The sequence below is a fragment of the Triturus cristatus genome, chromosome 5_1 (assembly GCF_964204655.1).
Source record: "Triturus cristatus chromosome 5_1, aTriCri1.1, whole genome shotgun sequence".
In the NCBI taxonomy this organism is placed as follows: domain Eukaryota; kingdom Metazoa; phylum Chordata; class Amphibia; order Caudata; family Salamandridae; genus Triturus; species Triturus cristatus.
In genome coordinates, this window is record NC_140587.1 from 294304710 (window position 1) to 294320726 (window position 16017).

General features: G+C 43.9%; 1 protein-coding gene across 1 annotated transcript in view; it reads left to right on the forward strand.

The window, feature by feature from the left end:
* LOC146830806 (uncharacterized) overlaps nucleotides 1–16017 on the forward strand; it is an 878450-nt gene that overhangs the window by 372834 nt on the left and 489599 nt on the right. Inside the window, exon 8 of the mRNA XM_085604967.1 lies at nucleotides 9556–9646. Within this exon, the coding sequence (XP_085461093.1) occupies nucleotides 9556–9646 (91 nt within the window). The remainder of the gene's footprint in view (nucleotides 1–9555; nucleotides 9647–16017) is intronic.

Below are 16017 nucleotides of genomic sequence, written 5' to 3' on the forward strand. Positions count from 1 at the left end.
CCAACACTGGACCATAATTGAGCCTTATTATTTGATCCAAGTCTTTATGAATGTATATCCCTAGGTATTGGACCAGTCGTTTCACCACCCCAGTGGTAATTCAGCATCTGTGCTACAGGGGGCAGGGGGCAGATCTCTGATTTTCCCCAGTTTATGTGAAGCCCTGACAAGGCTCCATAGCGGATCACCTCTCTCAGTACCGGGCCCAGGTTGTTATTTGGGTGTCGTACATAGATAATAATGTCATCTGCGCAGAGCGTGATTAGAAGTGGGCCAGTTTTAAATTGCAACCCTCTATGAAGATGTCGTTCCTGCAAGTGATGCACCAGTGGGTCCAGTGCTATCACAAACAGTAGGGGGTACAGGGGGCATCCCCGCCATGTGCCCTGTGTTGGAAAAAGAGATGATGTCAGCATTCTGTTCAAGTGTATGCATGCCGTGGGCGCTGTATATAACAGCCTAATAAGTGTAGTAAATCCTAGTCGGAGCCCCATCCTGCACAGTGTGGCCTGTAAGAACGGCCACTCCAGCGAGTCAAATGGGTCTTTGCCTGGTTTGGGAAGCAATATTATAACTGCTTCTCGGAGTTTAGGCGGAAGGACACATCTCTCCATTGCTTCGCGATAAATCTCTAACAGATACAGGGCAAGCAGGTGCTTATATGTCTTCTAAAAGCAGCCTGAGAACCTGTCAAGACCGGGTGCCTTCGTCCCATCCATGGCATCTATGGCCTGGATTGTTTCCTCCTCTGTAAAGGGTTCGCAGAGGAATCGTTGATCAGTTGCAGGATAACTGGCGAGTGATCGGATAGGGTGCGTGGTAAGTGTTGTATAGAGTCGATCCGTTGTGTCAGGTGGGGTGCGCGAAGCCAGTAGTCCAGGCGAGTCCAGGTGTCATGTTGTGCTGAATAGTGTGTGTAGGCTGCCTGTGTGGGGTGCTTGTGGTACCTCGCGTCCATTAAGTGATGTGCTTCCCTAAGTTCTGCCAGCATATGTCTAGATCTTGGTTTGGTATAAGAGGTGGTAGCTGTACTATCATGATAGGGATCCAGCAGTAGGTTAAGGTCGCCCCCCATGCAAATATGGTCTACTTTCATTTTGTCGATCTGGCTTGTAGATCCAGGTAAAACTCTGGGATGTCTAGTTTGGGGCGTATATGTTGACTAGAAGTATGGTGTACTCTAATAGGCAGCCTTTCACCAGCAATTAGCATCCCTCCGCATCTGCCCGCACCTCTATCATCTTGAAAGGGACACGCTTGTGGACAAGTATAGAGACCCATCCGGCATATGTGCTATACCCTGCGAAGTAACGATGGGGACCCCATGTTGCAGCAAGGGTGGTGCGTAAGGCAGGGGCCAAATGCATTTCATGCAAAAAGGCAATGTCTATTTGATGCCGCTGTAGATAATGCATTACTTGTTTGCCCGTACGCGTATTGTTGAACCCGCGTATGTTCCATGTCGCTAGTGTGAGATCTGCATGGGGTGGATCCTGCCGTCTGCTGTCATTGCTGCACTAAGGAATATGGGGTGTCCTGTGTTAATAGCAATTGTGCAGTACCTGCAACATGCTGATCAGCGATAGAATGAATATCAATCTAAAAGTGCAAACCCCTCCCATCTCCCTGCCCCCAGCCATCCCTATTCCCAATTCTACGGGGAAATCCCATTCCCAACAGCATATGCTATACTACAAAACTTGAAAGCATAAACCTAATGCTCTAACAATCAGGTGTGTACACACTTGGGGGCCTGCGACACTACACCGGCTCCCCTCACCCTGTAAAGGAGAAAATATAACTCAATGTCAATGCACAGTTCGAACTGTTATGCAATATGTTAGTGTGGCTTAGCTGGCACTGGAGAAGTCCTGCTGTGTTGTGATTCTATGCGGTGTGTCACGATGGCGTAGCTTCTGAGCTGGGTAAGGGCGAGATGCTAATTTGCAGAGTATAGGTCCACGCTAGCACCAGAATTGGAATACGGAGGCGATCGGTTCAGAGATGTGGGCTGACGCGACCCCCACGCCGCAGAATATGTTCGACAAACCCCCTGCACCTTAGCCGGGGTTTCTTAGATTTGTGACTTACCGTTAACTTCCACTCTCAGTTGTGCTGGATATAGTATCACATATTTAAGGCCTAGTTTACGGAGCGTTGCCTTAACTCCAATGAATTTGAGACAAGCATCCTGGATCATGGTTTTAAAATCTGGGTAAAGGGAGACTGATGATCCTTGCCAATTGAGGGTTTTTTTTCTCTCACCAGGTGCAGTGCCGTGTCTCTGTCCCTGAACTTCAGTAGCCAGGCGATAAGCGGGCGCGGAGGGCTGCCTGGGTCGGGGCGTGGCCCTAGGGTGCAATGGGCCTTCTCAACCATGAAGGTGGGCGTAATGGCGTCCCAGATGAATAACTCGGTCAAGAGTTGTTCCACGAGTCCATCTAGATGGCCTGTGTTCATGGTCTCTGGAATGCCCAAAATACGGATGTTTTTATGTCTGCTTCTGGCTTCCAAATCCTTGTTTTTCATTGCAACCGTGTTTAGAAGCTTTTCCATGCACTCAAGCCATTTTGTAGTCTGGGCTGAGCCATCCTCCAGATCAGAAATCCTTCCCTCTGCTGTATCAAGTCGGCCCTCATGCTGGTCCAGGCGTGCCCCCAGTGAATTCAGTTGTTTGTCTAAGACATCAAAATGAGTGTCCAGGGCATTGAAGCCTGCCCTCAGCTCCACCATAAGGGCCTCTGCCCCAACCGGAGCTGCAGCGTGGGTATCCAGTATAGTTCCTCCCTCCACCATTTCAGGTCCCTCCCCAGCGCCTTTAGGTTTTGAAATTCAGCCTGCACTGTTTTGGATCTCCACAGACCATCACTGTCAGCAATCAGGGATGCGGCTGGGTATTGAGCGGGGTGACGCCTGGGGCTTACCAGTCTCTGCTGTTCTTGCAGGGTGCTGTGGTGACAATTCTCTGCCAGCCTGGTCGGCGGAGTGTGAGTTACATGTGCTCCCACAATCTAAAGCCTGCCAGCGGGAGAGGGGAGGCGCCTAGGCTGTGGATGTGGTCCCCCACTGAACAGTGGTGTCGTGTTGACCCTACAGTTAATTTATCTGCAGTCGGTTCCTGCATGGAGGGTCCGCGAGAGCGACCATCACAGGGCAGTCACAGGGCACAGGTGTTGCTTCTGCCACTGGCGGGCGGGCCACAGATGTAAAGTCAGCAGTGCGTTTCCCGGCGGAAGGTTCAGTGCAGTGGTCCTTGTAGATGCCTGCTCTTTTCAGGATCTGCCACGCTACCAGTAGGCTAACACAGGGGGGAGGCCGAGTCTCTCTCAATAAGGGAGAAGAGCAGGGAAGCCAAATGGATGAGGCCCGCCTGGCCCTGTACCAGCCTGCCGCAGCTGGATGGCCGTCCCCCAGGCTCTTCCATGGCCCCTGTCGCCACGGGGCCTATGGGGGTGAAGCGGGCCAGTCTTACTTGGTGCCGGTTGGGCTTAGTGTTTCCTCCGGCCCGCCTGGGTTCCTTCACACTGCGTCAGCCGCTGGGATGCTTCGGTCTCCTCCGGGTCTGCCTCCCGCAGCAGCGCACACAGATTCCGCCATCTCCCAGGTCCTGGAGCCGTCGATCTAGGACTCCGGCAGGCTCCACGAGTCTCTCCACTCCAGGCACTCCTCGACCCAGATGCCTGGATTCAGCTCTGCTTGTGCAGCCCTCAGCTCCGCAGGATCTTCATTCCGGGCCTGTGCTGCCCTTCAACCACTCCAGCACATGGGTCAGCTGCATCCTCACGCCCACTATTTTTCTACTCAGCTGGGTTATGCCGATGTTGCAGTACTCCACTGCATCGGTTCCACTGTAGGGATGCGGTCTATAGTCCTGTGCATGGCTCGGATTGTGGGGAGAACGGCGGGGGTGCAGAGCTACGCTGCCATCGTGGTTGGCAGCTTGGCCCCTCCCCCATACTTTGAGAAAGTTGGCATTTTCTTATCCTAATCATTTGGTGTCTGCAGCCTGTCCCAGAGTCACATGACTAAGTGAAGCTGGCAGTTGTTCTTTGTGTATTATTCCCAGACAGTGAGACAAATGGCCATAGGTGTTAGAAGGATGGGCTATCTCTGACTTGGTGGCAGGGATGTGCTGTCACTTACCACACTTGCACATCTCAAAGGCTCTGCCTGAGCACACCCACAAATCGGCTGACACTGGTTTATTCTGACCCCATACAATCTGGGGCCAGGGCAGAAAGCAGGAAATTCAAGTCACCCCTGTGGGGAAAGCTCCAGAACGTTCTCTTACTTCAAAGTGGGCACTAGGTATAAATATTAGACCCTAGACTCAACTCTTCAGTACACATCTGGATCTGTGGAAGACTCAGAAGACGGACTGCTGTGCTGCTTGCTGCAAGAAGGTCTTCCACTCTCCTGCCCTGCTGTACTGTCCTGCTGCCCTCCTCCTGAGTGAGAAGGACTGGACCTGCATCTTGTCTCCATGGGCTTGTGGGCTGGCCTCCTGCTCAGAAGCCTCAGGAACAGAAAAGCCTTCCTCCACTCTGAACCCAGTACCTGCACTCTGCCTGCTGTGAGTCCTGCTCTCCCACGTGTTGCCACCCCAGGCCTTGACCTTTGGAAGTGGGCCTGAATCTACTCTGCAAGTCCAACTGTGGTCTCAGCAGAACCAATGCAGCATGACACATTATCTCCAAAGAAACTCTGCATCTGAGCCACTGCGCAACTAATCACCTCCTAACAAATCTGCATCAGACCCGCTGTTCGATGCAACCCCGACTCAGACTTCGCATCACAGCCCACAATCCCATCGGAATTGCTGCTGCATGACGCATCTTTGACACAGGTCCTTGCAAGCCTCTTGTTGATGGCATCCTCGACAACGACTATGGACTCTGCCTCGCAAGCCCGCAACTCCATCAGAACTGCTAGTGCACGATGCATCTTCAAAGCAGGACTTCACAAGGCAAGCCACTCATCGACGGCCTCCTCGACAATGACACGGGACCTCGCATTGCAGACTTGTAGCTCCCTGGAACTGACTCTGCGTATTGCATCTCCACACTAAGATTTTACATTGCCTCAGCTACGCAACACGTCCTTGATGCAGGACCTTGCAATGCTCTGCAACCAGGATTTGCTGAGGATGTAGCCTTACGGCTAGAGCGGTCGACCTCGAAGCTGGGGAAGCGGGTTCAAGTCTCGGCAACGACGCTCAACATCCTGGGATTCTGGGCAAATCACTTAACCTCCCTGTGCCTAACTAAAAAATGAATGTGTCCTTCTGTAACAAAACTGGTGCTCATGTAAATCGTTCTGATACCCGATGTCTCGGGTCTAGTACGCGCTATATAACACTCTAAAAACAAAAATGTAAAAAACCATTTAGGGTACATTGTGCATTGGATCTAACTAGACCCCTGTAGCTGGCCCACGCTCCAGCACAATCAGCCTGAACTTATGAATCCATCATTTTTAAATTGTTACTCTCTTTTTCTAATTGGTGTGGGATTTTTCTTGTGTTGTGTTTCAATTTATTATCACTTTATTACTGTTTGAAGTGGTGCATGAATACTTTACACATTGCCTCTAATTTAAGGCTGACTGCTCTGTGCCAATTTACAAGAGGGATGAGCACAGGTTATTTTAGCATTTGCTCGTGACTTCATCCTGACAGGGATTGTGGTTGCTGCTTGAGTAGGGTTTTACCCCCATCAACCAGTAACCCAGTTACTTTCGCTGGGCCACTGACTTATTGGCATGAAGATGTTTTTAGACAGGCACGGCTCCCAGATATGTATCGGACGTTCTTCCTCCCCCCATGAATGGTTGAGGTTACATATTTTTGTCCCAACATAATGTGATCGCCTAGAATCAATGACATGGCAACGTGTTGCTGTGTGTAGATGAGGACTGGCAGAGTGCACCTGTTAAACTCCTATTGGGCTCAGTGTCTTGGAGCCCTGTCATTAAAAGGGGTGCTATGACAGCCTCCTACTACCAAGTTGTCCATGCAGATACATTGTGTAGGAGCCAATTGTTTATCACCTAATATCACCATTGTTTGTTATTAGGTCTATGTGCAGCATAAGTAAGTGTTCCTCCGTGGGAATTTTGTTAAGTGAATTAAACATTAAAAGACTATACCTAAACGAAACGAATCATAACAAATGTAACTGCTATGACATGCTCCTTGTTGGGGGGTCGGAGGTCGCGGGAATAGAGGGGGTTGGGAGCTTATGTGAAGCTATAGATTAAGCTGTTGTTTTTTAAATCAATAGCAGAAATATAAAAAAGACTATACCTTACCATGTAATTGTAATCCACATGTTCTACGCTAGATTAGCATTTTCGAAGCGCCCTCTAATATAATCTTGCATGTGTGAGTGAAGGATCCAGGGATGGGGTAGGCCCCTTATAATCTATGCATATTCTGATATGTCTGCTGTCATTCAAGCATAGCTCCCTCTAATATGTATGGCCACACAGAGTAGTGGGAGGCACATGTCCCCAGAAGGTTGGCTATATCCCCAACTGTAGGGACTTGGGAAATCTATCTGAAAATACCCAGAAAAGGGCAGGTACATAATGTAGCTTTAGGTCACATGGACGGGGTCCATGCCAGATTGTCAGGATATTTGTTTGGGTTAAATTCACATACAATTGATTTCTCAGGGACTTTTCGACACAGCCAGTAGTTCCATTAAAAATGTGTTGCACATCTAGTCATCTTGGACCAACGTTGGACACTCCTGCCACAACCAATTGCATATTTGCCTACCTGTGAGCAAACAGTTACGTTACTGTGACCAAACTCCATCTTCTTCATGTTTCTCCCAATTAATTTGTATTGGTTTTTCAAGATTATGATATCTACAGACAACTTCTTATTTATGTCCCTCGGAGGCTCTTTGTTGTGACTTGTGGAGAATTATTTTATTCTTCTTAGTTTATACATAAAGCCTTACAAACTAAGGGGCATATTATCAAGGACGGCATTAAAATTATCGCCGCTTTAGCGGCAGGAAACTGCCGATAAAGTAGCGAAAATGGGCTTGATAATATGCCGCAGAGAATTTCAATAGAAGCCCATGTTCACACCAGAACATGGACTTCTATTGCAATTCTCTGCGGCATACTTTCAAGCCCATTATCGCCGCTTTTAGCGGCAATAATTTTGTATCGCCGCCTTGTTGATATGCCCCTAAATCGGTCTGGGATTAGCAGCCGATTGGCAGCCTCTAGCCTTTCTTAAAAGAGGTGATAATAAAAGAAAGAAGGTGAGAAAGAAAGGATGGAAGAAAGACAAAAATAGAGAGGGTGACAAGAAGGAAAGAGAGAGTGAAACAGGAAAGCAAATAAGAAAAGAAAGAAGCAAAGATGGAACGACAGAAGCAAACATAGAAAGAAAGAAGGAAGGAAAGAAACCAAGAAAGAAAGAAAGCAGTGATGGCAGACAGGAAGGTTTGCAAAGCACCCTCTTTAGCAAATATTTAGAAATCATGTGAGCTGCTGGTAAGGTGTGGAGAACAGCAGTCACACAAACAAAGGCTTTATCAAAAGGAATTTACAAGAGCATTGGTAGGAGACAGGAAATGAGAAAGCTTGAATATGTCCTGTGCTCTCATCTGGTAGAGAGAGTCCTACTATCACATCAGGCTCTACAAACGTAGGCAACACTAAAGTAATAAAAAGGAAAAACAAAAGCACTGGCACAGAAAGGAAGTGCTCCTTGTGAAAGGGCTAAATGCAGTCACTCAAAGTGAAGTTATCCAGTGGCTGAACTAGGCTGACCCATTGCCTCAATGCTATATGGAGGGCAGAAGCAAAATGTGATTGACACAAGAACAAACCAATGGATGAAGATAGGTGGCTGCAAGCCCCTTTATTTAAGTATATTCTACAAATTATTTTGGTAAAATCAAAGGATTTTGGCTAATGCAAGACTTAAAAAAGCATTGGCAGTGCCAATAGGTCTCGCCGTATACTGGAGTTTAGTATATAAAAAGTAGTAAACAGCAGTGAGAGTATTTAAGAGCAGTGGTAACAGAAAACAAACCCCGACAACGTCAACAGAAAAGGAAAAAAATAAATTATCTACTGTATTTTTTAATAACACGCAATGCTTAATATTAGTAAAATAAAATGCTCTGTGTTTTTTTTATATTATTTTTAAGTTTGACTGTTTGGTATAGTTGTATTAATCACACCAACAGACACAGCTTTAATTGGGCTTGGTCCTGCCAGTGCTCACCATTGTTAGCTCTAAAAAGCTGGTGCCAAAACAACTGCATATGGACTGAGATTTACTTCCAGCCACACCTTACATGACTCCAGCATCTCTGCCCATGTCCACTGGCAAAACGGAAAACAAACCCCGACAATGTCAACAGAAAAGGAAACTAAAAATGCTTTAACTTTTTTTAATAACACCAGCTTTAATTGGCCTGGGTCGTTAGCTCTAAAAAGTGCATATGCACTGCGATTTACTTCCAGCCACACCTTATATGACTCCGGCATCTCTGCCCATGTCCGCTGGCAAAACGGAAAACAAACCCCGACAACGTCAACAGAAAAAGAAACTAAAAATGCTCTAAAGTATTTTTTAATAACACCAGCTTTAATTGGCCCAGCTCCTGCCGGTGCTCACCATCATTAGCTCTAAAAAGCTGGTGCCGAAACAAGTTCATATGCACTGTGATTTACTTCCAGTCATACCTTACATGACTCCAGGGTCTTTGCCCATGTCCGCTGGCGAAATGGAAAACAAACCCCAGCAACTTCAACAGAAAAGGAAACTAAAAACACTCTACTGTATTATTTAATTAATAATACACAATGTTTAATATTAGTAAAATAAAATGCTCCGTGGTTTTTTAATTTCATTTTTAAGTTTGACTGTTGGAATATAAGTCACAATGCAGTTACCATCAGGATAATTCATAACAGATGCACGTTAAAGCATAAACAAAGGCACAGGGCTTTTTTAGGTTGGAAATGAAGTGAAACTGCAGTTAAGATAAGGATAATTGCTAACAGATGCACGCTGAAACAGAAACAAAGCCACAGAGCTTCTTCAGGTCAGAATGGAAGTCAGACTGCAGTTACGATAAGGATAATTGCTAACAGATGCATGTCTCTGTAAACAGGCGCCATCACACGCTACACAGTGTGATGGCCAAACTAAATACTCACTAAGAGAAATCGCCAGAAGGAGAGAAGGGAGGGACTTTTACAACCCAACACCAATACAAAGGCTACATTTGTGAATGGCACAGCCAACAGCCAATAGAAAGCAGTTAATTTTTTAATACACATAGAATACAATACAACATGTCTTGCAGACAGCGCAAGCGCTGTCTAAGCTCGACCTAAAAAGGCTACATTGTACTTTCAGCCTTCTCCTTTCGCCCAACACTGCTCTCAGAAAGGTGTTTTAGTATCGTGAAATGTATGTGTAACTTGTATGAATTTAACTAAATTGAACACAAGTTTTATAGCTCTATCCACCATATAAGTGTGTGACATTTTCAATAATTATGTCCTTTTCTTTAGGCTTCTCTGGCACTGGACCAGTTACACGTAAAAGATCGCGCCAACAGGAAACAATACTTCCACATAAACGTTTTGGAACCACAAGTTTTAGGTAAGTTCAAATAACATTGTTTGTTAGTTCGAAAAGTACTATAAAACTTGTGATTGTCAATTTTCAACTGCTTTTATTTAGCCTAAAAAGTCACATACTCAAACCTAGAATTTTTTTGTGCATTTCGGGATTCTGCCATTGCATGTACAATTTTACTTTTAAGCGTTTATCAATTTCTCTTGTCTAAAAAGAACTGGGGAAAGGAAGAACCAGGGGCGCAATACTACAGGCGAAAACCCTTGATCTCTGTAATCCACACTCAGCAGACACTCTCCACCGGCACCAGGGTATTCATCACCCTCTTCTTACTACGCAGATTCCTCTTTTAAATGTTGACATTGGCCTTTCGGTTTAGAAAGAACTCCAGAATGTCTGACAGAATATTACTGGCATGAAAAGTAAAACTGTGGTTTCAGAATTAAACTAACTCTCACTCTGCTGAGTGGCTACGTCACCTTACGAATCTACCACACTACAGGGGCTGTCAAACGTGGATCTCTTTAGGCAGAATCACAGCAGTTTTTGTAAAATGTATGACACTATGTGGAGAGAGAAACATATGTATGCTAAATATATATGTATCATTCTGAAATCCACCCATACTCAATTTGGGAAGTGAGTATAGGTGGAATAAAGAATAGTAACTATGGGGCCTATTTATGAGGCTGTTTGCTTTGCTCTTGCACCACGCAACGTGTTGCAAGAGCGATGCAAAACTTAAGAGAGATTTTCGAAACCACGCAGAGCCACTTTGTGTGGCTCTAAATATCTCGAGTAACGCAACGCAGCGCAAATCCCTGTGTTGCGTTTCTCTGCCCTGGGAAGGCATCCCATGAGCATTGCGGGGGTGTTCCCACCGAACTCCCATGGATTTACAAGAACTTGTAAACCTGGAAATCTTACATCTTCCCAGGAAAGGTCTAACAAAGAGAAATATCTCTATTTCTCCTTGTTTCTTCCTCCTTCCATGCATGCTGCAGAAGGCAGCATGCATAGAAAGAGGAATGTGCCTCCCAGGATTGTTCTTCTGCAGGAGGGTGTCCCTTTCTCCACAAAAACAATCCTGCTTGCAACGCAAGCACCCTTGCACCATGGTGCAAGGGTGCCTGCGTTGGTGCTAGGCAGACCATTGTGCACCAGTGCATAGGAAAAGACAGGAATGCGCTGTAGTCCATTAAATTAGAAGCATTCCTGCCCTTTCACTGCCAGGCGGTGCAGCGCAGCAAGTCCGGAGATTTGCAGCGCTGCACTGCTTCACAAAGCTAATAAATAAGCCTGTATATATTTACCTTTCAGCTTAGTGGTAGATTGATGTAGTGGGTGTGGTGTTCTTACCATGTGATATAGTTACTCACTACCTTTTTGTACAGCTAAATTCTACTTTGGTGCACACAAAGGAACATCTGTCTGAGCAAAAGACAACCACATTCACGGATTCAGAACCTGTGTCTATTTGCAGCTACAGATGGAACTTAAAACTGTGAAGAATCTAGAAGTACCATAGATTTTCCCTAGTTGTAGATTTGGAGTTTGGAACGGCAATGTTCCCAATGGAAGGGCAAGGTGATGTCAAGATTCAAGATTATTTCATGCTTTGGAACTCCTAAGAGGTCCACATGTGACAAAAAAATACAAATGTATAATTCATAGGCGTAAAGTCATAAAAACAAATTAGGGTACTACCCTCCTTCTAAACAATTGGACTAATAAATCAAAGGACCAAAAATTCATATCAAAACTTTCAATACAGATTTAAAAAGGATTAAAAAGAGGTTAAAAAAAACTTGGAAACAAAACATTTCATTTGCGGGGTTATATAACAATTGGATGTCCTCACCTGTTGTTTGGGCACAAAACTTCAAGAAAAGAGGTCTCAACAGCTTATGGTGACATAATAGCAAGGCAGGACAGACAAATACAACATATTTCAAATGCTGGATACCATTTTGACACAGATTATAATCATTTGAGGTTTATAAACATTTAGAAATTAAAAGATTTAACAGAAGTATATCTAATCTCATTAAAATGCAAAAGCGCCTAACCCCATGTGACAAATTACATTGCAAATATGGTTGCGGACTTTTCATAATAGTAGATTTCACTAATAAGTCATACCTCTTTCTTTTTTTACAACAAAAATTGGTGTCCAGGCATTAATTTAAATTTACAGAAGCTTGTTTTAGGCAGTGATAAAGAAAATAACAGATTTTTGGCTAACTCAAATTGTTCGAGAGCATACTTAAAGTTTCTAAAACACTGGCGGCGCATCCTGGGCTTTTACCATTGCGGACAGTGCTTCTGGCTGCAGCACCGTACGCAATGTTAAAATTGCTTGCACTGCTTTTCCCTGCACTATGTGGCAGGCACTACGCGGTGCCTGTCACTTGGTGCATGGAAATGCAGGGGGGTACCATGGGTACCCTCCAGTGCACCCCCCAACACAGAGGGGTCCACAACGGGCCCCTGAATCCAGCCTCCGTCTGTCTTATTGCGGCGGGATAACCGCCGCAAAAAGTCAGGCGGAAAGGGATTCTGTAATCCCTACGGTGGTGCCTTGTGCTGCCCTGTGTCCTGGTCTCGCAAGGCGGGCGGGAAAAGACCGCCTTGCGGAACCTTGGTGGACGGACTTTCAGTCCACCGCGGACACATTGGGATTCTCACTGCCATCCTAATATGGCGGTGAGAATTTCCTGTGTGATGGTGGAAGGACCGCCACCGCCGGCCCGGCGGTGGCGGTCCTTCCGCCATCATAATGAGCCCCTTAGTGAGGAAATGCCACTTCTCATCAGGCAAGAAGTCCATTGTACCACTCCCACCAAACCTGGTGCAAATGAACTTTTAATCCTAAATTCTAGTCTTGAAGCAGCAGCCGTCTCTAAAGTATTACATGAGGATAATCGTCTTAGAATTTGACCTTTGGTCTTATCCTCAAACGAAATCTTGCCACGTCTGTTAGCTCCACCACATACAATAAGGTGGGAGGGATCTTGGCCTGGTATACAGCAAGAACGTGGGAAAAATGTCTCCTACCTACAGCATTGCAAAATGCACCTAGCACCTTGGCCTTTACCCACATTGTTTGAAATATGATCTTAATCACTAAGGGAGCTAAACATAATTTTTCCTAGGTAGCAAAATGATCTAACCCTTTCCAATTTTTGAGAGCCCGAATGCCATGAAAAGGTAAAATTTGTGCATGCTGTCTTCCCCTGAAAACATAAAATGTTACTTTTTGATGAATTAATCTTCAGGTAATGCAGGTCCACATATTGTTGAAGTGCCGCTAAGCTCAAGAATTGCAATATCATCTGCATAGAGCAGACAAGTTAAAGGGCGACCACCGATGGTTGGTTGGAAACCCGACCATTTGATATGAAGCTAGGAAGATCGTGTATATACAATGAACATAACAAAGCTAGATGGAGTCACAGAAATTAGCAGTTTTCTGAGTTTTTCGTGCATATGTCAACGGAGCCAGTTTAGTGACATCATATATTTTTTTTTAAATTCTTTTTATTGAGAGTTCATAAAAACAGAATACACGATACAGAACATAATTGTAATAAAATTAATTCGGTACAAGGCACGTAGGCACAAAAACATTTTCAAATTTCATCAATTTGGAGCTGGATTATACATTTTTTTTTTTTAAAAAAACGAGTTTCAACAATTCAGATCTTAATTATAAAGTGCAATGTGCAATTGTAAAGTGCAAAATGCATTATGAGAAACAGTCTAGCCGACTATTAGTTAAGATAATATAATTAAAATTGAATGCTGTCAGACAATACAATAGAAAAGACTATGTTTCAAACACGCTCCAAAACTTCTCATATTTCTTAAGTGTCCCTGATCTCAATGCGTATTTTCTTTCCCTGCCCTATGTTCGCAATAATTTAGCCTTCCAAGCCTGAAAAGTTGGTACTTGATTGTTTTTCCAGGACTGCAAAATAAGGGATTTGGCTATTAAAGAGGCTATGAAAAGGGACTCATCATATGGAGTATGGTTCACAGAGGAGCCTAATACAGGAATTAAGTCGTCAAATATTACAGTGGCTTTGAGCTCAAGGGAGAGGTATTTTTCAATTTCCTTCCAAAATGGCTGGATTTTAGGACATTCCCAGACAATATGTTTCCAGTTCCCTTTCTCCTCGCACCGGAAACATTTATCAGCAACTAGGGGGAAGATACTATGGAGATAGGAGGGAGTTCTATAAATCAGCCATTTATTGTAAAATTGCATGCGTCTAGAATTCGCACCGCGGAAAATTGTTTTATTACATTTATTAATCTTATCCCATTCTAGCTTGTTGATTTCAATATTTTCCCTCTTTTCCCACCTCTCAATGATCCTACTGGGGAATACCTGCCCTTTGTCCTCTTTTAATACTTTAATCCAGATACACATCTTTTTTTGAATTTTGTTATTCAAAGCTGTCGAGATACTTTCTTTATGGTATAGATTTCCTATATCCAACTCTCTAAGCCTTAGATTAAACATACAGAAAGACCAATTCAAGGTGGAATAAGAATGATGTACCTGCCTGGAGATTTCATCCCATGACTTCCACCTATTTCCGGTGAGGAAGTCTTCAATCTTCACAAAGCCATTTTCTTTCCATAGATTTGATATTTTACTATCCATACCTCCCTCTTCTCCAAAGTTAAAGTTGTTCAAATCCGTTGTATTACTTATTCTAGGAATAGAGTAAAATTTCAAAAACTGAGTTTTCTGTTTGAAAATCCACTGAAGGAACTTGTAACGAACTTTCTTTGGATCTTTTGTGATTCTAATTGGATCAATTATTTTGACTTCTGACAGCATCTTCTTCATAAAAAAATTGTCTGCTACGTTAGTGTCTGAAAAGAAAAACTTAAAACTATGGTGTGCACAGGAAGCAAAATAATATTCTCTAATATTTGGAAGAGACAACCCTCCTTGTGCGAAAGGAAGGTATAAAGTGTCGTGTGCAAGCCTAGGGGATTTTTTAGCCCAGAGAAAAGAGGAGATCAGGGCGTCCACTTTATTAAAAAAGGAGACCTGGATTGCACAAGGTGCGGCATCAAACAAAAAATTAAAAAGAGGTAAAACCGACATTCGTATTAATGCTGCTCGGCCCATTAAGGTCAGGGGTAATAAATTCCAACGATCTAAAAGAGACCCAACCTTTTTTAGTAGAGGTGAAAAGTTCAATAAAAACAGGTCTTCCAAATTATCCGATATAAATATTCCCAAATACCTCTTTGGGGATGGATTGTATATCTGCCTGAATTCTGGTATTAAAGTGTCTACAGTGCAGTTTACTAGAATAATTTCCGTCTTATTAACATTCATTTTATAACCCCCTAGTTTTTGGAAATCTGAGAAAAAAATTTAAATTTTCAATTGACTCGAGGGTTTAGAGTCTAAAAAGAGGGCAATATCATCGGCATATAATTTTATATTAGTCATGCCAGCTACTGGGACTGTGTCGGGCCGTATTTTCCTAATCGCAATTGCCAAAGGTTCAATGAATAACGCGAATAAAATTGGCGACAGGGGACAACCTTGTCGCGTGCCTCTAGAGACTAGACATGTCCCAATATGTGAATTGTTGATGATAATCTGTGCCCTAAAGTCCGTATAAAGAAGTTTTAAAAGAATGATAAAAGCCTCCGGGAAATTAAAGCTGTACAAAATAGCAAAAAGGCAGTCCCATGACACTAGATCGAAAGCCTTCTCCGCATCTAAAAGCCAGATTTGAGCCTTCACTTTATTCGTTTTAAAAAAATCTAGTGACTCCAATACAAACTTCGTGTTTGAATGGAGATGCCTGCCTGCAATAAAACCACACTGGCCGTTAGCTACCAGACATCCCACTATTTTATTCAATCGGTTTGCTAAAAGTTTTGTAAAAATTTTATAATCTGTATTTAGGAGACTTATGGGTCTATATGAATTTATATTCTCCTTGTCCTTTCCTTTTTTTAGAATGCTAATAACCACAGCTGAATGGAAAGAGTCTGGCGGGGAGCCACCTTGGAGTAGGTCATTTAGTAAAAGTAAAAATTCTTTAAGTAGGGTTCCTCTAAATTTTAAAAAAAATTCAATCGGAAGACCATCATCACCGTTAGCCTTACCGTTGGGGATGGAGCTAATGACCTCATCTAATTCTAACAGTGAGAAGTCCTCTGTGAGGCATTTCTTGCCCCCATCATCTAATTTCGGTATTATCAGTTGCTCAATGAACTCCCCGATGGAAACAGAGGAGGCCCCTTCGGTCGCTTGATAGACTCCCTCATAGTGTTTTAAAAACAACTCGCCAATAGAGGCTGTGGTCTTAGCATACAATTTAGTGATGGGGTTGATTAATTGATCTATTCTATTA